The sequence below is a fragment of the Penicillium cosmopolitanum genome, assembly GCF_028827165.1.
Source record: "Penicillium cosmopolitanum strain IBT 29677 chromosome Unknown utg000005l:1.0-4006212.0:1.0-4009387.0, whole genome shotgun sequence".
In the NCBI taxonomy this organism is placed as follows: Eukaryota; Fungi; Ascomycota; class Eurotiomycetes; order Eurotiales; family Aspergillaceae; genus Penicillium; species Penicillium cosmopolitanum.
In genome coordinates, this window is record NW_026622675.1 from 1,693,591 (window position 1) to 1,720,952 (window position 27,362).

Below are 27,362 nucleotides of genomic sequence, written 5' to 3' on the forward strand. Positions count from 1 at the left end.
AAGAGTATTGGAAGCATTGGTCTTTAAAATGTAGTACAATAATGACTTGTTATCGAGCGAATCTTGGAACTCTCGCCCCGGCCTCAAATCTCCACGATTCGGCTTCAAAAAAAGTGAAATTGGTCCTCAGGTATCCATACTTGAAGGCAGCATTCATCAAGCGGCGATGATAGCTCAGTTGGGAGAGCGCACGACTGAAGAACAACTTCAATCAGCTGTCAAAGCAAATCGTGAGGTCGCTGGTTCGATCCCGGCTCGTCGCATTTTTTGGCATTTTTTGGCATTTTTTGCATCACTTTTTGACCCACTGTCTTCCTCTTCCCGATCGGGATGGAGAGATTTCTTCTCACCTTTTTTGTGGTCGAAATTGGCCTTGTTCTTAGAAATTTGTGGTGATACGTCAAGAGGGCGGTATAAACCGGAGTAGAGAAAGAAGTCCATATGTAATTGCAAGGTCACGGATCACTAGTATACTATACTATTTAAACAGGAGTAGAAAGTGAGAGACTGGTATATGAGTGCTGGTCCTTGTCTACTATAGTTACTAACTGTATCTGTATAATCTTGGAACGAAACAAAAGTGAACTTGAAGATGAAACCTTGGAAAGAGATTCTTAGGCGTTTAACACATATCAGATCGACAGCTCTTTTCAAGCTGTGAAGGCTGTCTCGATCTTGAAAATCCTCTTTTGTCACATCTTCACGCCCACGCGGGCGGAGCTTGGCCCACTCGAATAGTTCGCGGGGTCGCCGACGAGCCAATACGCTCAGGGCAGAAGGCAAGTCAAGCGTGGAGTATCCAAATAGGGCTTAGCCTTAGCAGTGTTTTGACAATGTGATGCCGCTTTGTTGTCAGTTCCGATTTTCGGTTACGTTAACCGATCGGGACTTGCAACCTATTTTGCAAATTATAGCAGTCTGGATTCGAATCATGACGCAAAGCAGACACCACTCAAGTCGGACTTCGAGACAGACACCACAAACAGCTGGATAGCGTCTCATTTGGCTGGCTGAAAACTAGCACTTTCTGTCTATCTTACCGAATGCGAGGGTATTGTGTATGGCTTCAAGATTTTGGCCCTGCCGAAAGAGATACAGCAGAAGCGTCAGTGAATGCGGCTATAGCTGAATTCCGCTTCATCGCACGTCTCTATTTTTGAAATGCACCTCGCCTCTTATGCGCCCCACTCCCACTCTGCATGTTCATGATATGTACCTGTTTAGCGAGTTACGACCGCAACTAACATCATATAATAGTTGAGGATTGCAGCCTCTTTCAACCTACCCTTGACCCCTGAAAACAAAAGCAGCTGCCTTCAAGTTGGTTTTTTTCTTCGCCCAATATGGTAAACTTATTTACTACCGTGGTCGGTATCTTCACACGTCTAGTTAATGCATGCATCGGCCTTGCTCCTTGGGTCTCATTTGCTATCTGGCTCGAAATTCGGGATCTTTTCTACCTCGTCAGTCATTCTTTTCGAATGCCTCTTTCTTAAAATTTTGTTTATTACTTTGAGTAAGTTCTCAGTCGGGCTGACGGAATCTTGCATAGATCGCAAACCGTTTCCGCCCTAGTCGGCCCGTTGGAAGTGTTGTGCCTCCCGGCCATCCCGGCCACGGTGGAATCTGGCCGAAGTACCTCCCCCGACGCAGGGCAAAGAGAGCCGATCCCCGTGTCCCGGGTACGTCTCCCTTCTGCAAATACTCCGTACCGTAGTTCGATCTCTAACGCGCATACTTTCTCGATAGACTCAACACCCTTGCCAACCATAGTACGTCTAGCAGAATCGCTTCTCGGGCTTTCTTTTGCTCATCTGTATCGTCTAGATATTTTACCCCGTGATGGCAGACATATCACCTATAAGCAGCTGTCATCTTCAATCCAGCACGCATTTAACTTTTCACCAACACTTGCCGACCAGCTCACTGCTTCTGCCAAACTCCTAGACCAAGGACGGGGTTGGATTGACCTGCATGATCTGAATGCGTTAAACGTGAGTAAAAACAGACATGCATAAGCTCATTTCAATCTCTGTTCACGCTGATAGTTTTCTGGTTGTTCAGGTTATCCAACACGACGCCTCAATCACCCGTCCTGACATTGCCTTCTGTCCTGATCAGGGTTATCCGCACCCTGATCTCGTCGAAAAGTTCCTCGCCCACTCCTCTAACGGGAAATCCCTATCACTGGGTGAAATTGCGGCCTTTTCTGGGAAACGCCGCGCCGAATGCAAACGAAGCAATGGCCAATACTCTATGGCAGGGAACTTCCTGCACGAGTTTATTGGTAGGTTACCCCGGTGATTCAATTGCAAGATTGTATCTAAATAATTCGTCTTTTCACTAGGCTCTGGGGGTGGTGAACTCATTTACTCTATATTTGGGGGCAATGTCGATGACCTGCGTGTCTTTCTTACCGAGGAGCGCTTTCCAGAAGGGTGGGAGCCAAGGACCAGGGAAGCGTTCGGTCATACCGTCACAGTAGGTTCCTTGTACTTCCTTTCCGATCAGTTCCGTTGTCTGATATTTTGGTGCGTATAGAAAGCGCAATTGATCTCACTCATTATCGAATTCAACATCAACGAGGCGCAAGAGTAGCCTGGAAATATTGTTTATTTTGAGCAGAATAATTTGTGAGGGTTAATCCTGCCGCTTAGATTGGTCAGATGTTCACTTCTTTAGTCAATTATTATATAGGTATGTAATCAGCCTAAAATCAGTTTCTTGATCTTGAAACACGCTTCTCATCGAAACCTACCTATGTGGAGTCTATATTATTGAGGATTGGATTGTATATGAGCGATATAGAAGACGTAAATCTGGTAAGATTCGCGCTTCGAATGTGATACAAAGCTAAAATGTTGCGAACAATCCCATTGAGCCGGTGATTGGAATTGCAGCAGCTTGAAGATTGCCATGGTATCTCCATTGAAATAGCCACGCAAAGGAAAAGTATAATGACGGGACCAAGGAAGCAAAGCTCCATTCGGAGTAGACAACCAGTGTCGGGCCTTTCCTTGATACCTACTAGTACAACTTAGTAGGTATCACGGATAACTGCCATATACGTAAAAGCATGGACCATAGTACATGTAGGGTTCTAGTCTTCCGTAATAATCTCAAGACCTTTTATGAACTCATACCGACATTCAAATCCGAGGAAAACGCATGGAAGAAAATTTAATGATTGGTAAAGTGGTCTTGCAGATTCAGGGGCCGAGATAGCATAGAATACATTTGTTAGAAATATTTGGAAAAATTATGATTATTATTAGGAGAACCTGATACTGCAGCCCTGCCTAGTATCTTATAATAGAACTGCTTCGTATCTCATCTGCGAGACATTCCTTTTATCCTGAAATGATCCGAAGCAATTCATCTCTGTCTGAATCTTTGTCTACCATTGCCCGAAAGATGCCATTCTCAAGGTTTATCAAGTCTCGAGGAGGCCCAAATTCCGCCGCCACGCCACGGTCTAAGACCAAGATATGATCAAAATCAGCAATCGTGCTCAAGCGGTGGGCAATCACTAGGAGGGTTGAAGAACCACGTCCAAATCTTTCCCGTACCGCCTGCTGAATCTTCTCATCCGTTGCATGATCGAGCGAAGAAGTGGCTTCGTCCAGCATGAGAATTTTTGGATTGGAAACAATCGCACGGGCGAGGCAAAGGAGCTGACGCTGGCCTTGAGAGAGATTCATACCACCCTCAGAAATGGGCATTTCGAGCTCTGATAATGGGAATTTTGCCGTAGAGGGCGTGCACCGCACCTCCGCCAGAGCAGAGAGAAGTTCGCTATCATCATGTTCCTGGAATGGATCCAGATTGGATCGAACAGTCCCTGAGAATAACACTGGATTTTGTGGGATGATGGCCAGTCGGCGACGCAAATGGGTCAGGTTAATCTTGGCAATGTCGAGTCCATCAATAATAATCTTGCCCTGGCTGGCTTCCAGGAATCGGAAGAGAGCTAGCGCCAGCGATGACTTGCCTGCCCCAGTTCGACCAACGATACCGACACGTTGATTTCCCTCAATGGCTATATTAAGACCACAAAGAACAGGCGGTAAGTCAGATTCGTACTGCACTGCCAGGTCGGTTATATCCAATCGGCCCTCAGTTGGCCACACGGCGGGCGGATCAATGCCGTCGTACTGTTCTGGCTCCACATCAGAGTACTCCAGGACGCGGTCGAGGGAATTCAAATCCAGTTCCAAAGCAGCGTAGACCTGAGTTAGCAGAGTGATGGCACTGTTCAGCTGGATCGTAAATCCGATCGCAAAGCCCGCCGCAGACGCATCCGCCCCATTTTGACTCGTAACTAAAAGGGCAACACATGTTGCAAAGATCGCCCCGATAATGTTGATTCTCGTTCCGAACCAGCGTGTTAACAGCCACTGATGCCAGTATGCTCGAGCGTGACTATCCACAACTTGCTGCATTTGCTCAATATAGATTTCCGACTTTCCATAGGCCCGGATTGTCCAAAGGCCAGTGAGCGATGTGTTGAATTTCTCAAATATTGAACTACGAGCGACGTTTTCCATGCGCCTTATTTCTCTGGCCGCGACAAGATATGTACGGGTGAAATAGACGCATGCTGACGCAAGGGAATGATGAGGATGATCAACAGAGGGTTCACGATAATACCGGCGACAACCACACTGCAAGATTCCAGGCCGGCGGCGAGCATGTTGATCAGATCGAGACATATCTGATAGTCGACGACGTTTAAGTCAGCTGAGAAACGATTCAAAATCTGACCAACGGGGACTGCATCAAGCCATTGGAGGGGTGCGCTGAGTACGCCGCGTAGAGACTGTCGGAAGAGACGCTCTGATGCACGGAGTGCGAGAAGGAAAACAATAAAGTTTACGGTTGATCCGACGAGCCACTCGCACATAGAAAAAGCCACGTAGATGCCAAAATAAAACTTCAAATTCCCCAATACCATGTTTGGTGCATTGAGGGCGGTCTCGGTATCATGGTTGTTCCAGACACGTAGCCACCAACTCTGTTCCTAGTTAGTATATTGAAAAGCACAATCGATGTCGACTGCGGGATGAGGTACTTACTCTTGCGAGTATAAGAAGCATATAAGACACACTAGCAGCGACGACTAGAGCCCATAGCCACCATCTACCACTTGCTTTCATATACTGGATAGAAAGCCGCAGAGAGGACTTGTTCGTCTTGCCTCGCTCCTTTTGAACAAATGTTCGTGGTGCATGGTCAATTAAGCGGCTGCTCTGTGACGTAGTAGGTCGAGCAGGCTCATCAAAGTGCTCGAGGGGAACCGAAGGCACATCTTCCAATGTCACCTCTCCGTTTTCATCTAGATTTTCATCTGGGTTGCAAGAACGCAGTAGACTGTCGAGCATTCCACTATCGTGTAATTGAGCAGCCGCACCAGTGAATTCAGCCGCGCCATCTTCCAAATGAACGATATATTCAGTTTGGGGCAAGCAAATACTGATGTGATGCGTGGTGAGAATTCGGGTTCGACCCGCAGCCAAAGGTCCGGTCAGTGCATGCTTGTACAAATGTTGCGCGGTATGAACGTCAACCGCGCTAAATATATCATCCAACAACAAAGTACCAGCACGGGAATATAACGCTCTTGCGAGGGAAATGCGGGCTTTTTGTCCACCACTCAAGTTCACTCCGTCGGGGCCAACTTCAGTTCGCTCGCCGTCAGGGAAGATTTCCAGGTCCTTTACCAGGGCGCATGCGTATAGTACATCCCTATACCGCTTTTCACAAAATGGAAGTCCAAACAGAATGTTCTGCTTGATAGTTGCTGCTTCAATCCATGGTATCTGAGCCACGTACGCCGTGACGGAGTCCAAGAGCCAGTCTCCACCAGATGCGTATGTACGCCAGATAATCTCAGGATGCGGTTGAAGAGGGGCCATTACCTGCCCTGTAATGATATCGCATTCCCCAAAATGGCGGCAAGCAAAAGACTCTTGCCCGATCCCGTTCGCCCGGAAATCAGACTTAATTTGCCCCGGGGAAACTCCAGATCAAGGTCCCTCAAGAACCAGGGAGATATTTGAGATGTTAAAGCCCCCGGCCAGGTAATTGTGGCATTCTGGAAGCCAATAGTGTCGGATGGAGTTATATTTGGCATCTTTTCGGGAGTGCGAAAATATTCATCCAGGCGGCGTGTGCTGATCAAAGTGTCCAACGCATTCGAGAGTAAAGTCGGAAGCACACTCAACGATATTGTTATAGAACCCATGATTGAAGTAGCAGTGAAAGTGACGGAAGCCGTCAGCCCATTGTGCAGATTGGCATAGACGCCCAATGAAGCGACAGACAGCACGATTGGGGCAAGTATGTAGAAGGACATGATGCCAGAATTCGCAATAAAGATCCGTCGCTGACCTGACAGCTCTTCCTTTTTCACCAAGCTTATTTTATCTAACCATTTATCTTCCAGTGCAGAAAATTTGATTTGACGAATTGCGTGCAGCACCTCAGTGAGAATAGCCATCCTCTTGTCTCGTACCGTCATCAATTGTCTACCAGCCTGTGCATACCTGCGACCGCAGGAATGATCATCGGCATCAGAACGGCGATACATGCAAGACCTGCCGCTAAGCTTTGCCAGCCAAGGATTTTCATCAACATAACAGAAGCAATGATCAGCCTCAAGGGAGCAAGCACCAAATGAAAGGCGTAGGTGGCAAACCGACCGATTCGCTTGCCATCAACTGCAACCAAATTAATTGTACTCTTAGCGCTGCAGTCTTCGTCATCGCCGCTCTCGTCTTTGCTTTTATCGGAGCTCCTGGACCCAGTTAGGCGCATTGCCTTGTCAAAAACCATTATAGATATCTGCTCGATCATTCGGACAGAGATCTTATTGAATGCAATCCAGTTTACACACTGCTCAAAAGCAGAGGAGCAAACAATTGCCAGGCCTAATAAAACTCCCCATACTCCCAACTGCAGGGAACTATTCTTTTCAGGCGGATCGGATTCCAAGACTTGCAGGATATGCAACAACGCCATATGCGGCGCGAAAGAAAGCAGCGCCAGGGGCAAGCACAGCATCGCTGCCAAGGTGAGATATGTACGATTGGATTGCACTAGTATCTTCCACATCGGTACCGGCATTGTACAACCGCATGGCATTTTGGTCGTGACTGCGCCTTTGGCCTCCGCAAACGATTCTCGGAGACTCTGCGATCGCGTGCTGTAGTCTAACCCTGGAAGCTGAGTTGGATCGAGTTCCTTTTCCTGATGGGTAAGGTGGATAACATTACTGGCCCAGCTGAATGTAATACGGCTGAGAACCGAGGTAGAAAGTTCGCGGTCGACCATAATGTCGTTGTGGTGGACATCGGGGCGGCGAGGAAAGAGCAAGCAGAGAGCCGCCGTAGCGAGGTGACAGAAACATTCTGCACCGACCAGTCTTCGTTGGAGGTTTTCTAGATCGGAAGGGTGGGGTGCATAAATCTCGAATGCGAGAGAAACCAGCCCCAGTACACAACTAAGACTCAATCGCAAGGCCAGGGAGTAGCGCACAGTACAATGCGACTCCAGAAGTAAGGCGACACTTTCAATGAGCAAGAAGAGCTGGTCCTGTCAGCAAAGGCAAGTGAATTACGGGGGAAAAATGTTGCGGCTGCACTACTTACCAAAATGCTAAAGTGTAGCCATTCCTTCCCTGGCGAGACGATGACAGCCCGTGATAACGAAATGGCCGCTGCGCTGGTTGTCAAGAGGGTAATCATAACACGCTGTTTCCACCTAGTAGTGGCCTGCACATCTTCGAGTTTACTCTCGCCATGGTGGTCGCGATAGAAATATTTGGCGAATTGATCGGTGGTGCGAAATGCTTGACGGGCCCAATTTGTCAGACTTTGGAGCGCAAAGTTGGTCAAGCAAGTCGTCAGGACAAGAATGGTTACTCTGAACTCCAGAGCGTAGTCCTTAATGTCCCACATTTCTCCAGCTTGAGGGCACAGGCATGGGAATTGCCAGGTGATTTGGACAGAACCTCGGAAGGAGGCAATCGATCATCACAAGTCCTGAACACATAGCTAGACACGTGATTAAGATCTTCGAACTATTGAAATCCTTGGGGGTAAGCCCCAGGGCTGATTTGTGGGTCATAGTGCTTTTGTTTTTCACATTTGTCCATACCAAGGTTAATACCACCCATGTAATGAGATGCATCTTTACCGCCACTTGCTTTAATTTGGAGTGGGGCAGACATATCAGTTGTAGTGTCCTACACATTTGTATAGGCAAGAAGCCCGATTGATGTATCCTGTCGCTCACGAATTGTATGATGAGTGATGTTGGGATTGGTAATTACATGGTCGGTATTTACAATAGCCTACCCCTTTGCATCATTGAATGATGGAGTTGTATGTACTGTAAGAAAATGCCCACATTACTTCCAAGGCTTGCTACCTTGCTCCACAGGCTGAGAACCGATCGCTTTTCTTGGTCCACAGGCTGAGAACCGATCGCTTTCTTGCTCCACAAGCTGAAAACCGATCGTCGGGAATTCGCCAAGAGATTTTTCAGAGGCGACGATCTGTTTCTATCCTATACTAGTGATAGTACGAGAAAACAGTGATACATACTCCATACAAGACCTTGCATTGTATGTACCTCATTGTAAATTCCCACCAGGGAAAAATACTTCTCTGCCTTTCATATTAAATTGCATATACGGCCCAGACACACCTTCAGAGCGTCCTATATTGGAATATTTCAAAATATTACCTATTTACTTGTAGCTTCACTGTGGAGAAGTGACAATAAATCCTTTGGCACCCTGTATGTATATTTACCTATTTTATGTACTCTGTACATAGGTGTGATGAAGGCTGGCGGGGCCTTTTCCCTACTGGATTTGCTCCTGCAAATGCAGTGACGTTTGTTAAAGAAAGAGTTGATGTTTGATCAACACAGAGCGGGATGTTGACCCATGTATCTTGAAGAGCCAAAAATGTACATACAAACATAAATGATATTCAATCGCCACACGAGAAAAGAAGCCGATGCTGGTATTACCACAGAGGACTTATTAGTGAACTGAGATCGAGAGACAATACTGGAGATTCAAAGATTTTCTTTTTCTTTTTTTAGTATTTTGTATTAGTAGGATAGATACCCGAAAAATGAAAATAGCATCTAACCTTAGTGCCGCGGCGGAAAGAACAGTTGACATCATGATAACAAGTCGGTGGCACTTCCAAGGTTGTTTCGCCAAAAAAAGTCTCCAAACACTCTCTAACATTCCTTCAGATGATTACCCCGGCCCATTAGTATACGGGTGCTTGAAACGGATCATCTTTACCATAGATCCACTTAATGAAGATCATGGTCCTTGCAGATGCCGTTAGAGCTACCCTGCATTTTAACCGCGTCTGCCGCCCGCAAAGCTCCTTTGATGTGCTCGAGAAGCACCTCTGGGTCTTCGAGACCGATGGAAATCCGAATTAGGGTCTCATTCAACCCATGCCCCTTTGCCCAGTCTTTTTGTTTCTGCATAACCAATTGGACATAAGGTAGTGCGATGGTAATATCCGCACCAAAGGAAGGCCCTTTGCATACTGGGAAGTTGTCAAAGAATGCCGAGGCCTGTTTAGGGTTCTCAAAATCAACGCCGAATACGGAGCCAAATCCCGGCTCGAACTCGTCCGTGGCGGGGCGCATGAAGCGGCAATAGTACTCCCGGCTCCAGCAGACGCGGGGCGAGTAAATGGTAGTCAGAGCGCTGCTGGGATCGGCGATGTAGGGGTGAAGAAAGTCAATAAGATAGGCAGCAGTTCGGTTTTGCTGCGTAAAACGCTCGAGGTAATTGCGACTGTTTACCTCCAACTGGATGGCATCCTCAGCATAGAGATTGTTCACATGAGTTCCAGCAAAGATAGTACTGAGCTCCTGGTGATAGCGGAAATTGGGATTCAGAGTAACACTGTCAATTTTGGCGTATTAGTCTGCTGATTGTGTATTGGAAAGCGTAAGGAAGGATTCAGGGACTTACCACCCTCCAAGAACGTCAGCATAGCCACTGAAATTCTTTGTCAAGGATGTGACAATAATATCAGCGACATCTGTCACGTCGATATTGGCCGCGCTCCCAATCGTATCGTCGATAACAAAGAGAAAATCGTACTTGTCTGCCAGATCACGCACCCTGCGCATGTCCGGCGTTCGCAAGACAGGGTTATTGGGACACTCGCACCATACAGATTGAATCTTTCGGCCTTCCTTAGCTCGCTCAATTAAGAGCGCTTCCAGATTATCGATGTCTTTATCGAGACCGAAGCTATAAAGGTGATAGGGTAGGCCAATGGTCTCAATCATCTTGATAGACAGCTCATACGGAAAACCGAGCATAACAATGTCAGAGCTTCGCCATTTTAGGAGTGACTGGTTGACATGATAGAGCGCAGCCATGCCCGATGCGCTGAGATACACATCATCGGGGGTCGGCAGGGTGTCCTTCTTGGTATTAATTGGGGCGCGCGACATCAGGTCGGCTACCCGCTTGCGAAGTGTTTCATAGAGGGGCAAATCCTTGATAGATGATGACTCTTGTAGCGAGCCTGTGATAGGTGTCAATTTGAATTTGCTACCTCGGAGGCATTGCTTTGCCAGTCTCGAAGAGATCCCACGGCCATTCAACCGCCAGAACGTCATTTTCTGTGCTTCTGCACTACGCGGATGCGTAACAGCATAGAGCTGAGGAATACAGGAAAAGTCGGCTTCGGACTGAGAAGGGCCCTTGCTGATATTCACAGCAAAGAGCACTGTATCCTTCTCATCGACGGCACCGTCTAGGTTGAGTGTCTTATCCATAAGGAAAGATCGGCAGTCTGCTGCGCTGTCATAATCAGGAAACACAGCAATGCTTTCCACGGGTGTTGGGATATTCCGGAGACACAGGTCAAAAAACTTTTTTTTCCGCGTACATTAATATCGGGATCAAGTAGGGCTCTGGTGCAATAGGGGTATAGATGTATACCTCTTGAACGTATGTATGCAGAAAGGTTCTGGGGTAACCATTCTGTAGAGCCTTTGCGACTTCTAAATTTCCTGCTCCATAACCCGCCACATCAGCCCAGGCAGGGAAGTGGACAGATATAGCGTGCTCCTTCGATATAGGAACGGCATGACCGAGAGGCGGGGGTAGCTGGTATTTCATAGCGAAGTACTCTGGATAGGGAAATGGGTGGTAAAAGTTTTGGACCGATGCAACCTATGGAACAGATTCTAAAGAGAACTAGGCGTAAGTGAATGAAAAGAAAGATGTGACAAATGGTAATCAGGTCAAAAGGGACTACTCACTGGTCTCCTGAGCTCAGGGAAGAGATCTGTCGTATACCCAGGTCATTTTTATAGCGGGAACGGCTCTCCTTGCCAGCCACGTTTTGCTGGTTTTACAGAGTGCGGTAAATACGGAATCTTCGAGATCACCTTGAATAGTGCCTGCGACTAAAAATTTTCGAAGAGGGGGCATTCATGGATCTTCATGGACGTATCGCCATTATCCACATTTTCATTAGGCGAGATCCATAATTAACCTTTTGTTTGCGAGGTTCGTCAACCGACGACAGGACACGGCGCAGCTGAGCGTCTCTCTGTGTGGACCCTACTCCGTACAAGTCGTCCCAATTAATCGAACGATGGGGCGATCGAAGAAATGATAATGCACCTGCCTAGGTGGGCATACGTACTTTGGGAAAGGGAAAAGTATCTCAACAATTTGTATTAGGCGAGATGTATCACTATGGTCCACATTTCATTACGGAGTAATCAAGATAAAATACATACATGGTACTGTAGAACTTACAGTACATATAGCGAAAACCTGGACATAACGAATTGGAGACGTTTAAAAATTAGTTCGTTACTTAAAGGTTCTACAGTACGGAATATACTTAATTAATTGCGTAAGAATCATCAAAATCTTGGTACATACAAGGCTGCCTACGATTAACTCTCGGGACAGCCTTAACTTTTAGTTAGCCTAAACTTTCGGGACGGCCTTACTCTTCAGCCCTGAAGAGCGGCCCCGTGCTAGTCCCGCAAAAAGTGGGACCGGACGTGGAAACAATGCAATCCACCTACTAGTCGTATGCAATGTACCTAGCACGTAATGCAAATCTCATTTAGCCCCTTAGCATACATCAGCCAATACTCGGATCACTTTCATAGCGAAAGCGGTCTGGTCGGCGGGGTCACGGCGGTCAGAAGTAACATTGTTCGTCAATACGTTGCCTGTAAGTTGATAAAAAAAATTGAAAAATCTTGAGGGAGTTCACCGTCCTCCCACTACTACTATTTTATATTTCTCTTTTGAGTGAAGGATTATATTCTAGCTCCAAAACCAAGCCAAAATTGGCCGCATTTAACAAGAATGACGGAATACGATATTGCCACTGCTTCGAACCACCTCCTATACACTGGCATCACTATATCGCCGGTGAAAGTTGTCAAAGCTCTGGGTACCTATATTTTTGACAATGATGGACGTCGAATTCTCGACTTCACCTCGGGCCAACGGAGCTCCCTACTCGGTCATTCTCATCCCGAAATTGTGGAAGTGATAAAAAGCCAGATTGAGACGGTTGATCACTTACACAGCACCATGATCACAAAGCCTGTGGCGGACCTCGTCATAAGATTGGCTCGCTTACTACCCCCGCCTCTTGAGAAAACACTTTTATTGAATACGGGATCGGAGAGCGTGGAAGCGGCGATCAGGCTGGCTAAGGCCTACACTGGAAAATTTGAGGTGATTGCTTTGACTGCGAGCTATCATGGTCAGACAAGCGGTGCCAGTTCCGCCACTTTCTCCAAGTATCGGAACACCGGGCTTCCATGCATGCCTGGCCAGCTGGCTTTCCCTGCACCATATGCATACGGATCGCCATTCCAGCGGAATGGGACTTATTGTTGGGAAACTGAATTTGACTATGGATGGTCCCTGATCGATCGCCAGACCGTCGGTTCACTGGCAGCCTTTATTATCGAGCCGATCCTTTCTGGCGGCGGGATTTTAGAGCTGCCTGAGCGGTTATTTGAGGCGACTGAGTGCCGAGTGCAAAAAGCGGGGGATAGTGCTGATTGTCGACGAGGCACAGACGGGTGTTGGACGGGCAGGCAAGATGTTCGCCTTTCAAGAGGAGGAGGGATTTGTGCCGGATATCCTTCTGTTGTCCAAGACACTAGGCTGTGGGGTTCCCCTTGCGGCTCTCGTCACAAGTGTCGAAATTGAGAAAGGCAGTCGACAGTCGGTATTCTACTGGAACACAACGCATCAGAATGACCCCTTGACTGCAGCCGTTGGGAATAAAACGCTTGAGATTGTCGAACGTGATGGGCTCTGTCAAAATTCAGCCGAGCGGGGTGCCCAGCTAGCCCAAGGTTTACTCCGACTTCAGGAGAAGTATGGGGATTGGGTTGGAGATACCCGTGGCCGAGGACTTCTACAGGGGTTGGAATTGGTGTCAAAGCCAGGGGCTGGGATGACTGCGAAGGATTTGGGGGCTGCAGTAGTTGAGAAAGCCTTGGCCAATGGACTGTCTTGTAGTGTTGTTCCGTCTCCCGCACAGGGATCTGTTATTCGCCTGGTCCCACCGATCACTATTTCGAGCGAGGAGATTGACGAGGCTCTTCGGATCCTAGACGATACTCTCGCAGCTGTACTAGTTCAGTAATTTTACATACCTGGTATCCGCCCTCAATCCATTCTATAAATGATTATTCCCACTCCCGGCGGACAAGCCCATGGTAAAAAATTAGCTATTTATGTACTGGGTCTAACCATAATCACTTAGGTAGTGACTAGGTATGAGATAGTTGAGAAGCCTGATATTTTGATTGTTATATTGACAGGCTTTGCTTCTCAGGGACCTATCATACAACAGTTAGAACTACTTGTAGATCTTCAAGATATCTTGGAGTTTTTCTAGGCCGTGACTTGCATATTAATGGCAGCGATAGCACCCCATTTCTCTTCTGGACAACTTTGTCGAACCTTATTATCGAGAGGCTAATATGCTACCAGTGTGGAAGAAAAAACCCCGAAAATATGATGCGATGAAGCTACAAAGGTGGAAGCTACCTACTAAATTAGAGAGCGGGCTTCTGACTGACGGAGGCCAGAGGCCTACACACGGCCAAAAGTTTCACCTCTCATTCTCATGTGCGAAGAACAAAATTCGGCACATCTATCACATGGCTCTGTTCAGTGTCAGCCGCATGCTAATTTCACTTGGGTTATTCTCGTCTGCAGAGATCACCAAAGACTTACCTCAATATAACGCCCAATCAATCGCATCCCCATGAAACCCGGGATGGGCATTGTTTTTTCGGTAAAAAACTCATACAAGGCTTTTCCATTGGGGTCCCCAGAAGGATCCAGTACCTTTTCCAGCTCTTCCCGAACAATCGACCAGGCTCCATGTGATTCCAGACCCAACATGTGCAAGACAGGGCCCAGATGATCCTGGATGAGGGAATGATGCACTTTATCCCAAGGGGAACGGATGTCATCGGAAACATTGCTGGAATTCTTGGGGAGCTCACTCAGATCATACCCAGAGCGGACGAAAGTAGGGTAATGGATTCTAGTTCCTTCTAAATCCCGGGCAGCGAACCCTGTAACCTCTTTTGTTGTGATATTGACACGGACGACAACGTTTTGAAGGTGGTTTTCGAACCCGATTCCGTATCGAACTAAGGGAGGTATGAAAGCGGCGAGCAATAGCGCAGTGTACCTATTTTGGAGGATTAGTCATGTTTGTTGGGCCATAAAGCCAAGCAAGCAAATTTAGGCCAGGAAATCTTGGGAGAACTTACCTTTTAAACCAATCGTGCTTCTTCTTCAAGTCATCAAGGCCAAATAAAATCTCCATGTATGTTTTATCCTCCTTGAAAGGTTTCTGGATGAGCCCAGCACCGGGGATAAGTACCTCATCGGGGCATTCGGCCTGCTGCTCTGGGAGCTTTCGAATGACACATGATATTTGAGCCGCTTTTAGCAATTCATCTTGCGCACCCGTGACAGATCCAGGCTCTCCGAAAATCCATAGATCTTGTGGAATCAAGTTTGGTAGCATTTTGCCAAACAGAGGACCAAGAACCGTAGCCGCGGGCTTAACAATCCTCAAACCAGAGGTGATCTGAACGTTTAGTGACAGCTTGACATGATGCGGAAAGCCAATTTCAGGCAAGAATGATACAGTGCGCATTGATATCTGTGCACGGCAGCAGTCTGGGACACTTTTGATAAGACGCGCTTGAGGGAATGAGGGCATGATAGCTGGCAGCTGGCGAGTGAAGCACGGCACGATGATATGATCAGGCTCTTCGAGCTCTGTAGGAACCCCGAGTGATTTCAGAAGCGGTTCCAGAAGCTGCTCGAAGGGCCCATTGACTCTTAATTCCGACCTTGGGACGGAGATAAACGATACTTCAGGCGATAGAAGTCCTGGAATGTCATCAGGCACGATGGGAACCAATGGGGATTGAGCAAAGCATGTTTTGTGGAGCTAAGCGTTGTTAATTCCAGTGTCACGCGCAAAGAGAAAATCGAGGAATAATACCGGATGTGTAGGATGCCCAGTCACGACCGACTGCTCCCAATCGGCGAATGGAGACGTCAGAGAGAGTCTAGGTTGAGTAGCGGCAATTTCCAGCCATTTCACTACCGCGATTCAGTCATGATCGATATTGTAGAAACTGCAGAACTTACACTGATTGTCGGTAGCACTTTGCACTTCTTTTATCAGCAGGTCTCCATAGCCCTTTTGAGCCGATTCAGGTTGCCAACTGCAAATGATGCGGCACAGCGGTATCGGGTCAAGCTCCTCAGTTGCCTCGCCCGTTGCGCTCCCGACTAGCACGGGGATGAGCAGGTCTTCGGCCCGCACAAATCCAATAGGCCTGAGGCCGTCCATTTCAATATAGGCGCCAGCACGGATACCGCACTTGATCCAAATTCCATCCTGGGTATTAGGTGCACGCAACAACAAAGTGGGGTTTGCAGATGTCTCGATAGTTCCGCTGGCCAGACGCTCGTTTACTGCAGCGGCAAGCACCCGCTTTGTTGTCTCGAAGTGCGCTAGTCGCCTCATGGACGATATGGAGGTTCCAAGAGCTGTTGCTGTGCTGAGCGTTTCCAAATATTGTGCCGCTTTAAGGTCGTGTGTAATTGATGCTGGCAATGTGTTTTCTCCGGCCGAAGGCAGGTGTTCTCCAAGGATAACCGACATTTTCGTGTGATGTCCGGCAAACTATACATTAAACAAGAAAGTGTCAGTCAGTATACGAGCAATAATGGCCTCACAGAAAGGGATATTAACAATTCCAGACCTCTTGATATCCGAAGGTGTCAGTGACTCGTAAGCGTGGCTCTGAGGTTTGATCGCATATTTTCCCTTTGGCAAATGCCACATCACTTATTAAGAGACCACAAAACTTACCGACACGAATCCTTTCGTTCGCCCCACCTTGAGTTTTGTCAGTCGTTCCAAGGTTAGTTCAAAGTCCTAGGTAATTTTTCCAAGTCCTTTCCCGGTGAATGAATGCCAAAGTTTCCGAAAGCAGGTTTCAACTCCCGATCACAGCCCTGGAGAGAAACGTCCATTCAGGGATTAGCGTTATGTCAATCGTATATAGTTTTGCCGATCGAAGATGTATCCAAAATTGCAAAAAGCAATGAGCGGGACCTCGGGAACGTACCCACTTTCCATCTCATCCGGAATGCATGGGGCGATCGGTTGGCGTTCGAAGGATGATTATCGGTGTACGATAGATGAGAGATCAGCGGTGCGAAAAAGTTACGTGGAATGCCCAGGTGCCTTGCAGCGCCTTTCGCGTGGGGTTGTGGACCCGCGGGATCGTGGAACCGTGGGGCAGCTGAGCTGTGGATTGTTTGCGTCCCACTTTATAGAATTCATAGAATTCTGCCGGTTTTTCAGCCAAAACTTCCACTTGTTACTAGTAATAACTAGTGCAAGATGTATGTACAGTACAGTAGGAAGAAAGCTAGGCTCTGATTGGAGGTATTTTTCCAATTGAATACCTGGGCAAAAGGCAGAATGTGTCACTTTTCTTACTCCGTACAAGGCGTGTGAACGCTTTCTTCGAAATATTGTATACCTCCATTCGGATGTAAACGTATTATCTCCTTGAAGTTCGAAATTTACATACTAAATAATAATACCTGTCTGTTTCTATTTGTTTCCCTTATAACTACGTAGGAGTACGAGTATTTTTCTGCCCAGAAGTGGATATCACTAACTAGTACCTACTAGTAAAATGGATGGTCCTTCTACAGAAATGACACCCGAGCTCCATTTACAGCACAACCCGAAGAATGGTGGTGTGGGCAATTACATAGGTAACTGATCAAAGAGCGAGGCACAGAGAGTGGAGCTGGAAGATATCTGGAAAATACAGTATGCAGGTTTGATCTTCACGAGTACGCATAGGGCGGCAGATACCCGCAGTTCAGCCCTGAACCATATGAGAGAGGGCGCGCGCGAACTGTGGAGATGCACTCAACATGGAGAGCCTGAGGTATCCAATCAGTAATTTTTGCCCTCTGGCCGCTATGAAATTTACCCCTCCGCTTCGCGTCCTAAGCTCGGAACTTTCACCATTATCACACGAAAGCTACGAGTATCTATCTCATCCAGTCTTAAAAAGATGCCTCAAGCTTATACGAACAATCATTCTCCCTCAGTCCTCCAGACATACACTTGGCGAGATGCCAATAATTCAGCGGCTTATCTTCTTCCACATTTGCGGCCACACATGAGCATCCTCGATGTTGGCTGCGGTCCAGGCTCTATCACAATCGACCTGGCACGAAAGGTTCCACAGGGGCATGTGGTGGGCGTGGAATATGTGTCCGATCCAATTGATGGAGCACGGTCGCTTGCTAGCTCCCAAGGAGTGACCAATGTCAAGTTTGAAGTCGGTGACATACACGATCTACCATTTCCTGAAAACACCTTTGATGTTGTCCATGCACACCAGGTTTTGCAACATATTGCAGATCCAGTCCAAGCATTCAAGGAGATGCGACGTGTTGTAAAACAAGGAGGCATCGTGGCAGTGCAGGAGACTATTGACTCAACAAGATACCCTGAGTCAGAGGGCCTGAAAGCCTGGAGTGATCTCCAGGACGATATGCGACAGACTAAGGGCAATCGTCTGAAGGCAGGTACTCAGCTACATGTTTGGGCAAGGAAGGCTGGCTTTCCCGTAGAGAATATGAAAAAGAGTACTGGGTCATGGTGTTTCAGCACCCCCGATGAACGAGAATACTGGGGCGGCGCAATGGAAGAAAGAGTCCGCTCCTCTGGCCTTGCAGCAACCGCGATCCGTGAAGGACTTGTCAGCGAAAAGGACTTGCAGCAGATGGCAGCAGCGTGGAGGACCTGGGTGGAGGATGAGGATGGGTGGCTTGGATTTTTACACGGGCAGATTCTCTGCTGGAAGTGATATATTATCTCATGCGCTTTCGCGACCCAGTCTTTGGGGGGCTCCTTGCCTTGGGGGCCCATGATAATATTGAATCTTGAATTAGATTGGCGATCCTCAAAAGGATCCATAATAAAAACCACAAAATTTAATCGGGAGTTAGCTGATGATCAAAACCTTACAAAAGACCGCCAAGTCGATACATCGTTTTGCAACTGCGTACCTAGATCTTTCTTATAAAAATAACAATTATCGGTCTATTAGCTGGTTCGTGTAAAAGTCGAAGCCTTGAGCTGCGATAAAGTTACTGAAGCCATGCAGCCTCAGCCTTGCGGCTCTAGGCAGGTCACACTTCATGCATGCAACATGCACAGCTAAAGTTCCCCTGTCGGCAATGCGTAACCGGCTTCGTTATCACTGCGCCTATTAGTCGCTTGCGACGTCGTCTACGCGTCGCCGTCGCCGTCGCCGTTTGTTCAGAGAATACTAGATATCGCGTGAGGCTATTCGCACTTTCTAGTCTAGTATCATCTCATCTTTTCACTTCGATAATTCTTTTTCAGCAAAACTACTAAGATACAGATTAGGCGCGGGTATTTCTAGACCGAGTGCAGGTAATTTTTGAATTAGAAGTCTTCCGTGTGTAATATCTGCTAAGCATAGTGAATCAAAACATCGTTTCATTGGTAGAATCTGATGCAAGAGTTAGTATAAACCACTGCATGCCAGGTAGATCTATATAGAAACGGCTACTCATTTTTTTTTTTTTTGCTGAGCTTTGACTTTTTTGTAAGCTATTCTACATAGAGACAGATGGCTAAATGTCCTTCACTGTAAGCTCTGGAGGTAGTACTAGTTAACAGGAATAAAGAATTTCCTGCCTCTGGCTAGCTTAATTTATACCTCTTTGAATGATTGTGTCTTAGATGAACCACTCACGATGACGTAGTAGCGTAGCAAGCCCCCAGTCACGGGGTGTTTAAATATCGGATCTTCCCATCTCTAGCCACTTTTGTTCTTTCTCTCGACAATCCTGTTCTTTTAAATATATGGACAATGATGAAATAAGTTCAAGTGAATACCATAGTGTACCACCCTACCATCTGGTCTCGGGTGGAACATTTGGATATACCGACTGAACTCGTGTACCTACGTGAACTGACTGAGTCCACTTCGGTACCAGATTCATTGCACACCACTAATGTCTTATAACCCCCCCCCTTCAGAGAATATCGGGAGCCTCTAGCTCCAAATATTGAGATCTTGTGGCAAGAGAAGGTTGTTGACCCCTTTATACAAAGTACCAGTACATAACAGCGCTATGTGACAGTAAAGTGAAATAAATTTATATGTGATAACCGAAGTAGCATATCGAAATTCATAGCTAGTCTTTATTTTGCGCAAAAACTTAATCAAGCCTACATGGATCCCGGCGAAACCCATAGTGGAAGGATTTGAAGTCCATCCCACAAGAAAAATGAAAATACGGGGGATCAATACTAGTTTCATATTGTCGGACTACTTAAGCTGACCCTGACTGCAGCTCCTCGATTTGGGTGCTGATTCAGGTCAGATATACTGATTAGTTGCATTGGTATTCGGCCCGTCCGGGGCCCTGCAGATGTACGAGACAATGGTTCACCTTCCTTCAAACCATTTTACATAACTAATAAAGAGCGATCCATACTAGGTAGTCATGATAACAGCAAAATAAATTATAGCTCAATCCTGCATTGGGAGCTTTCCTTTCTATTTTCTGACACTGATCCCATTTCGTCGTTACGAGATGAATTCAAGGGCAAAAGAAAAGAAAAGAAAACAAAAGAAGCAAGAGTGATCGGAGAATTGGAGGGATTTCGGATTTTATCGAGAGGGAAGGGTAGCAGAATGAAAATCCTTGTTGAACAAGAGATTATGGCAACGGATTAAGAGAGCGTAGCTGAGAATTAGCACAGCGGGGAAGATATTGCCGCATCGGATATATCGGCGTTTACCCCGTGACACATTTATTGGCCAGTATAGTAAATACCGTGAGGAAAGCCTTTGCAGATAGACGGAAACTAAATTGAAATAGAATCTCACTTATTGAGCCCACGATTGTACAGCATCTATTTCGAAAGGGTGGGCTGTAGGTTCCTATTTATCTTCCCATATTCCCCTTAGTGTTTTTAACCTCCTGAAACTTTCTGCGCTTGTTATTGTTATAACTAATAGGATACTGTAGCGACCCTTCTATTCTGCATCCTTCCAAGGCACCAGTCGCTGTAAGCAGCGAATTCGCTCTGCAGCCCTTTCTTATATTCCGGCTATCTTCTCTTCACCCTTCCTAATAAAAATACTTAGGATTGTATATCCTGAACTTTCAAGATATTCGCATACCCATGCCGATCTTGATTTCCTGTGAAACGATAAAATAAAGCTTAGCAGCGAACAGAATTGTCTTGACGGTCCTATTTTATGCCATTAACGGGATGGACCACGGCTAGTCATTACTACGTAAGTCAGCAAGCATCCTATTCTATACTCGTCCTTCACCAGATCGCGCCCGCTCCGAAACAAAGAACCCTAACCAACCATCCATCTGCAATAGCAAACCTAAACCCCGTCCACCCCGTTGAACATCCCGAAAGATATCGCAGATCATAGGCGTCTCGTGTGTCCCAGATTCTACCTGTGCATGGTACCGACGATAAAACTCCCTGCTTCCCGGTGCATCCCACAAGTATCCGCCGTCCGGGAGGGGGAACTCTAGGTCTGAGATGCTCAACATGCCAGTTTTATACAGGAGGTTCAGTTTGAAAAGAGCTAGCGCGAGTCGCTGGGCCTCTTCTACCCATGTCCAGGCGAACAAGAGGGATTCGCTTGACGTTAGTTGCGCGCGTATGCCGTCGTAGGAGAACAGTCCGCCGGCGATGCAGGTCGTTGTTAGTGCGCGGAGCATCGCCGAGCAACGGTCAAGGAGGTCTGGAGGGGCCTCTCTCACCAGTGCGAATATGGCGTTCAAAAGGACGGCTTGGAATGTCATCATTGGGCATAATTTATCCTTGAAGGATTTCTGTGACTTCCAGTCTCCCTGCTTATGTGTGAGCATCATTACGGAGGCCGACAGATCGAAGAAGATCCAGGGAGCTTACCTTGCGACTCTCTAACAATGCTACTAATTTGTCGTGCATATTCTCCGCTCTTGACTGCGCAGCCTTGTCTTCCGTAACCCATAGCCCAATCATAGCAATGCTCAAGACCAGAATATGTGGTTGCGAGTCCTTACTTCGCAGGAAGGAGGACTTGTGAATGATCGGCCATTGGAAATGGAAACTCGCAAAGTAAATCTCGACGTAGTAGTCGATGTCCAGCTGCCCTTGATCTCCACCATTTCTCTCTGTTCGAGCAAGCATGAAGTCTTCACGGAGATAGTTCTCGTGTTGCAGAAGCAGGGTTCGGATTTCCTCGCTGGCATCAGGGATAAGCGGTCTTTTAGAACTTTCGTGCTCCTGGTAGTCGACGGATGTATGTGAGGTTTGAACTTCGGGCTCGCTTATTAGCATCGACGCAGCAGCATCAGCTACCAGCGCTATATTCGGCCGTCTGTTGAAAGTACACCGTAACCCCCGCCGGAAACAGACATTACAAGGCTCCTCCCCGTGACAGCGTGTTTTGCTAGCGCGACAGTAATCACAGGCCCTCGCAGCCCGAGGCGTACTTTGCTGCTTATCCCTGAGATGTAACTGACGGTGTCGACGGAGCGTGTCCGACCGGTCGAACGGTTTACCACAGTCTTCACACGATAGTTGTGTAGACGGATAGTGTTTTCGCGCGTGGCGGTTCAAGTGCTCTTTCCGCCGATACTGTGCCGTGCATCCAGGATAGTCACACGCAATCATAGTGTCCAAGGCATCGAGGTATGTTGTAATCTCAAACTGCGAGAGAGATGGTCCGGTGGATGAGCCGAGTGGGATGGAGGCCACCATCTCGTCATCTGCCCGATTGTCCAATGAAACAACTAGTTAGGTTATTCCTGCCTCGATGACTAATCGGGAACTCAGCGAGCCGGGTGGGATATCTCTAGCCGAGTGGGATATCTCTAGCCGGTGGGATGTTCTGTCATCACCCAATATTCTGGGTATGTCAGCGATGGTAGAATTAGCGAGGTCTATAGAGCTAGATTTGGAAGCAGGAAGGTATATAAAGGGCGTCTCGACCACCCTGTAGAATCACTCTTCACACCATTGAGACTCTAACATCAATCAACACACTGCATTATATACTTCGCTTTACTTCACCATGGCCCTCCGGAACATCGTACTTGCAGGTGTACGTATCCCCTTCTATAATCATCATATATTTCTATATTTATTAACAAAACCAGGTAAGCGGCAACCTTGGCCCCGCCATCCTCACTGCCATCTCCTCCTCGCCATCCTTCGCAGTGACCGTCTTCACCCGATCAGGCTCCTCGCCCACGGTGCCCTCCGGCGTCAAAACAGTCGAAGTGAACTACGACTCTATTGACGACCTGACAGCCAAGCTGTGGGGCCAAGACGCAATCGTCTCAACCATCCCTCCCACCGCAGCCGCTGCGCAAACGAATCTCATCCACGCAGCCGTCGCTGCGGGGGTTCCACGCTTCCTCCCCTCTGACTTCGGGGGGAGATTTGGACAACCCGATCAACCGGGCGGCGCCAACCTTTGCTGCTAAGGTTGAAGCACAGGAGCTACTAAACTCCCTAGCTACGGAAGGGAAAATTACCTACACGGTTGTCTATACCGGATGGTTCCTGGACTGGGGATTCCGGGTTGGGTTTCCGGTTGACCCGCGTAACAAGACGGCTACGTTGCATGATGGTGGAGAGAGGCTGTATACCACTACCACCCTAGGCGGTGTTGGGAAGGTTGTTGTGGGCGTCCTGAATCATCCCGAGGAAACGAAGAATCGGGTCGTGAGGGTTGGAGAGGCCGTCACGACAATCAAGGAGCTGCTGGCCCTGTCGCAGGAGCTTGTGGGAGGTGAGGGGTGGACGATTACTAAACCTGATACGGCGGAGGAGGCTGAGAAGGCGGTTGTGAAGATTAAGCAGGGGGTGTTTACGCTTGATACGTTGATGCCGTTTGTTTATAGGGCTGCTTGGGGGAAGGACACTGGGGGTCATTTTACCACCACGGATAATGAGTTGCTTGGGCTTGAGGTGCTCGACAAGGCGGGTCTGAAGAAGCTTATTCAGGATATTGTTGGTGGGAAATAAGTTTTTGGGTTACATGAAGACCAAATTCCAGGTAGAATCAATGAAGGACTTGATTTATAGTATCGACCAAGCTGTATCATGTGTACCCAGTGCGGAGTTTACTGTTTATGCGCCTCCTTCACAACGCGGATGATATCATCAGGTCCCAACCTCTGCGCGTTGATCTGCTGGTACAAGCCACCGTAGTCCTCCTTGACAATACCCATCATGCGATATCTCGGGGTGAGCTTGCGATCAAGGAGGTGACTACTAAGACGCTGGCCATGGCTAGTCTTCTGCGCTAGGATTAGCCAATGATATACGTAGCGACGTGTGGCGTAAGGTGTGATGATTGGACGAGTATGCATACAAAAATATATCCATAACGTCAAAATGAATTAAACAGAGTGAAAAGGAGAGAGTTAGTTAAACAAGCATTCTTACGTAAGTCAGCCTGAAGAAACGTAGACCACAAGCTGGAATCCGATCGTAGGCAGTTTAACAGTTTTCGTGATATATGAGTCCGTTATGAAAGTGGATCTATCTTCGAAAATTTACGACTTCTCCCGAGGTCTTTAGTGGACGACCCTAGAGGATTGTGTCAGCCGACGACCGGTCTTCTACGTGAGTCAGGTTGTCAGCAGTTGTATCCTTAAGGAAGACTTCGTCGCAGAGTTCAGGTTCTATTGGAAGGTCCGAGTCAGTATATGGATAGGTCTGGTGGCTATCGTCTCGTGGTTGGGAATCAGAGCTGGTGGTCAGTATTCGAGGTCTCTTTATTGGAGTTATTGGGTTAGTATGACTGTTCTATCTATCTGCTTGCTTCTGCTTTCCTGCTGACGAGGTAGGTGTTACCGGAGCTGCCACAATGGAGCCAATATTTGGAATAAAATAAACGTTATCTATGCCAATTTTAAGCCAAGGTGTGTTAGTAGTGATACTGAAAATCTGCCTGACGATAAATATACGGGACTGCCTAGTAAGAACTTATCTATCTGATAGACCTTAGAGCCGGGTATAAGTTTTCCGTATGAGGAAAAGATATATCTCTTGATAGCTTCAGAAATAATATCCCCGTATCTAGCTATGGACGCTCGTATATGTGAGCTGGATATCTCTGGGGAAATGCGTCAGAAGCCACGGCCCGAGTCTCTAGCTCGTCGTGCAGGAAATCTAGCGTTTGATTCAAACTGTCCTGGAACGTCCGGAAGTCTAGCTTTCTTTGTTTTTTGACCGCCGGGCGCAATAAGGTCGAATACCGTCTTTTCTCTATAGCGGGTAGGGATGGCTGTAAGAGGAGCGACTGTTGTAAGGTAGGCATTGGTATAGGAGGAAAAGGGCCTATATGACGGTCAGAGTTTAGAAGATCAAATGATCGTGGAAGACGGGAGAGTTAACTTTCAAGTACGGGTTCTCCAGTATTGCGAGGACGCTGAAAGGAATTAACGAAGGGGTCAAATGTAGTTGTACATAAGCGGCCATAATCAATTGGCGCTTGTATAATAGTTGATCTTCTGGATCGACAATCGAAACACCGAATCACGCGAGATGGAGCCGGAAAATGGGTTCCACAGTCATAACAAGGACGACTAACGAAGAGAGGTCGAGGAGGTGGCTGGGTTCGACAATGGCCGCAGTGAAGATCGTGCGAATTTGCAGGAATCGGAACGCTGCAGCCTAAGCAGGGACGTGATTGGAATAGAGGCGGCAAAGATGCTAATCGACAGAAGTAAGATACCATCAACTTTTTATTAGTTTGATAGTTTAAAGTTAGGAAAGAAAGAGGGCAGGGGGGTAGAGGATATAGATCTAATAAACCCTGTAATAAAGACACTTATTAGTATTACGATAGTTACTTAACTCTACGACAGCACCCACTCTTAAACCTAAGCTAGCGAGGATTATAAGGGTGCTACTAGGCTAAACCTAAGCCTGCTTATATCTGTAGTTATATAGGTAAAACTACGTAATATAGTATATACCTTTCTCTTGTCTAGCTTCTTTTATATTTCTTCTAGGGAAATCTTTGGTTGAGGATCTAGCCAAAAAAAAATTCAGAAATAGCAGACTAGGCTTACGCCCTCAGGCTCTTCTTTTATACTATTGTAGATAAGGAGAACGCAACACATTGCAGTGGGTGTTTTTACCCCTCTTACCCTATTCTTATCCGCTCTCACCCCGTTCTCATCTCTCTTATCCTAGTCTCCAAAATTCTTACCTATATCACCTATACTCACCCTAACTCAGAAACGGACGCTATTTTAAGATCTAGGGCTCTTTGGCTATTGACTGCATTTAGTATGTGGCTTAAGTACGGCTGAGCGGACGGGAAGCCCTGTTCTCCACACCCTATGGTCGTATGTACTAGACACAGCTGGAAAGGGGGATATATGGTATGAGAACATGAACTTGAAGATTTGCTACAGGTCGCTCCAAGCTTCCCACGGCGCTGCTATAATTCCTCTCCAAAAGTACCCTTAGAAGGTATTTGGTCATTATAAAGTTCCTCCACCTGCGTAACATCTTCAACGAACGTAGCACCATACTCTCTCATAATCTTTATCTTCTCCTCCATACTCATCGCTAGACTCATTCTCCCAAAATCTTTTGGACGTTGCCACCCACTCTGATATCTCAGTACCCACACACCTACTCCATCCGTCGGCCAACCAAACACTATCACCTTCTCTTCTTCCTCCGTCATATGCCTCTCACCCAACATTGCATCTATCTCATCCTCCCTACTCGACCACCACTTCGCACCAGTCCTTCGCAAGAGATGACAGAATCTATCTTCTTCATCGACATCACAAGTACGCTGCAACTCATGAGAGCGAGGGAGTGAGAGAAAAAGCATGTCGAGAAGATCAGCCTCTTTGATAAGAACACCGCCAGTGGAGGGGTAGCCGTAGATTGTGCATCCTCTCCGGCCGAATTCGGTCCGTTTAGTCCTCGGCAAAGGAGGAGATACGTGGCACGAGGGTCGCTGTAAGTTGGGATCGTCCACTACCGGTCGATGATAGAAAACATTGTGGTCAGCGTTGATGGGAAGAAAGTGGCCGATTAACCGATAGTTATAGATCATGGCGGCGATGGAGACAAGTGCGAAGAGGGTAAAGAGGGCAAGGCCGATCTTGCGTATGACGTGAGTAGACATCGAAAATTGAATTTGAAGCTCATGAGCGCGCTCTCGGGATCTTGTAGATGACAGTACTGGTGTATGTAGGAAGTGGGAGATGCTGCCTTCGGCTGTTGGGACAGGAATTTTGACATATAAGTATTGGTGTCCTTGGCGTTACTGTAGCTCTATCCAATCGGAGTTATGAACATCGTCGCTAACTAGAGCAGGGTCCAAGAGGCTCTAGTCGTGGGGCTAGTCGAATTGGGAGGAGCCTACGATCAGCTAGCATGGATGAGGAATGGTAGAGATTGCGATTTGGGGCGAAGAGTTGCTGATTGGATGGAAATAGGCGGAACATAGGAATTCGCTTCGGATAGGAATTGAGTCTACCTAGAGGGAAGTAGAAAGATTACATAGAAAGGACAAGAGTTTATGTACTAATCAAGTGAGCCCCACTTGGTGCACATAGCTGAGGGCAACCGACCCTGACTTTATACATCCATCCATCCCCCTGTTGCCTATTCATGGATTCAACACATGCTACCTAA

At 47.2% G+C, this 27,362-nt stretch overlaps 9 protein-coding genes across 9 annotated transcripts; 4 read left to right on the forward strand and 5 right to left on the reverse strand.

Moving 5' to 3' along the window:
* Positions 1–1,343: 1,343 nt before the first annotated feature.
* On the forward strand, positions 1,344–2,598 carry N7509_003689 (uncharacterized protein; the record flags this gene model as incomplete). Its single annotated transcript, XM_056628326.1, has 6 exons — positions 1,344–1,463; positions 1,553–1,682; positions 1,828–1,994; positions 2,065–2,287; positions 2,348–2,481; positions 2,542–2,598. 6 exons carry the CDS (start codon positions 1,344–1,346, stop codon positions 2,596–2,598), a joined length of 831 nt encoding a protein of 276 aa, XP_056491060.1.
* A 752-nt stretch (positions 2,599–3,350) lies between these two features.
* N7509_003690 (P-loop containing nucleoside triphosphate hydrolase protein) lies at positions 3,351–7,958 on the reverse strand (the record flags this gene model as incomplete). The annotated part of the gene is made up of 6 exons (XM_056628327.1): positions 3,351–4,527; positions 4,596–5,014; positions 5,076–5,923; positions 5,968–6,507; positions 6,546–7,587; positions 7,650–7,958. The coding sequence occupies 6 exons, from the start codon at positions 7,956–7,958 to the stop codon at positions 3,351–3,353; spliced, it is 4,335 nt and encodes a 1,444-aa protein (XP_056491061.1).
* Positions 7,959–9,336: 1,378 nt separating this feature from the next.
* N7509_003691 (Cys/Met metabolism pyridoxal phosphate-dependent enzyme) lies at positions 9,337–11,179 on the reverse strand (the record flags this gene model as incomplete). Its single annotated transcript, XM_056628328.1, has 3 exons — positions 9,337–9,946; positions 10,016–10,885; positions 10,947–11,179. The coding sequence occupies 3 exons, from the start codon at positions 11,177–11,179 to the stop codon at positions 9,337–9,339; spliced, it is 1,713 nt and encodes a 570-aa protein (XP_056491062.1).
* Positions 11,180–12,394: 1,215 nt separating this feature from the next.
* On the forward strand, positions 12,395–13,697 carry N7509_003692 (aspartate aminotransferase family protein; the record flags this gene model as incomplete). Its single annotated transcript, XM_056628329.1, is given in 2 exon segments — positions 12,395–13,053; positions 13,064–13,697. The coding sequence occupies 2 exon segments, from the start codon at positions 12,395–12,397 to the stop codon at positions 13,695–13,697; spliced, it is 1,293 nt and encodes a 430-aa protein (XP_056491063.1).
* Positions 13,698–14,278: 581 nt separating this feature from the next.
* On the reverse strand, positions 14,279–16,256 carry N7509_003693 (IucC family-domain-containing protein; the record flags this gene model as incomplete). The annotated part of the gene is made up of 3 exons (XM_056628330.1): positions 14,279–14,759; positions 14,842–15,533; positions 15,762–16,256. The coding sequence occupies 3 exons, from the start codon at positions 16,254–16,256 to the stop codon at positions 14,279–14,281; spliced, it is 1,668 nt and encodes a 555-aa protein (XP_056491064.1).
* Positions 16,257–17,694: 1,438 nt separating this feature from the next.
* N7509_003694 (class I SAM-dependent methyltransferase) lies at positions 17,695–18,495 on the forward strand (the record flags this gene model as incomplete). Its single annotated transcript, XM_056628331.1, has 1 exon — positions 17,695–18,495. The coding sequence occupies one exon, from the start codon at positions 17,695–17,697 to the stop codon at positions 18,493–18,495; it is 801 nt and encodes a 266-aa protein (XP_056491065.1).
* Positions 18,496–20,992: 2,497 nt separating this feature from the next.
* On the reverse strand, positions 20,993–22,442 carry N7509_003695 (Zn(II)2Cys6 transcription factor; the record flags this gene model as incomplete). Its single annotated transcript, XM_056628332.1, has 2 exons — positions 20,993–21,547; positions 21,609–22,442. 2 exons carry the CDS (start codon positions 22,440–22,442, stop codon positions 20,993–20,995), a joined length of 1,389 nt encoding a protein of 462 aa, XP_056491066.1.
* Positions 22,443–22,755: 313 nt separating this feature from the next.
* On the forward strand, positions 22,756–23,714 carry N7509_003696 (uncharacterized protein; the record flags this gene model as incomplete). The annotated part of the gene is made up of 3 exons (XM_056628333.1): positions 22,756–22,785; positions 22,841–23,020; positions 23,046–23,714. The coding sequence occupies 3 exons, from the start codon at positions 22,756–22,758 to the stop codon at positions 23,712–23,714; spliced, it is 879 nt and encodes a 292-aa protein (XP_056491067.1).
* Positions 23,715–26,145: 2,431 nt separating this feature from the next.
* Positions 26,146–26,850, reverse strand: N7509_003697 (uncharacterized protein; the record flags this gene model as incomplete). Its single annotated transcript, XM_056628334.1, has 1 exon — positions 26,146–26,850. The coding sequence occupies one exon, from the start codon at positions 26,848–26,850 to the stop codon at positions 26,146–26,148; it is 705 nt and encodes a 234-aa protein (XP_056491068.1).
* Between the last annotated feature and the right edge of the window lie 512 nt (positions 26,851–27,362).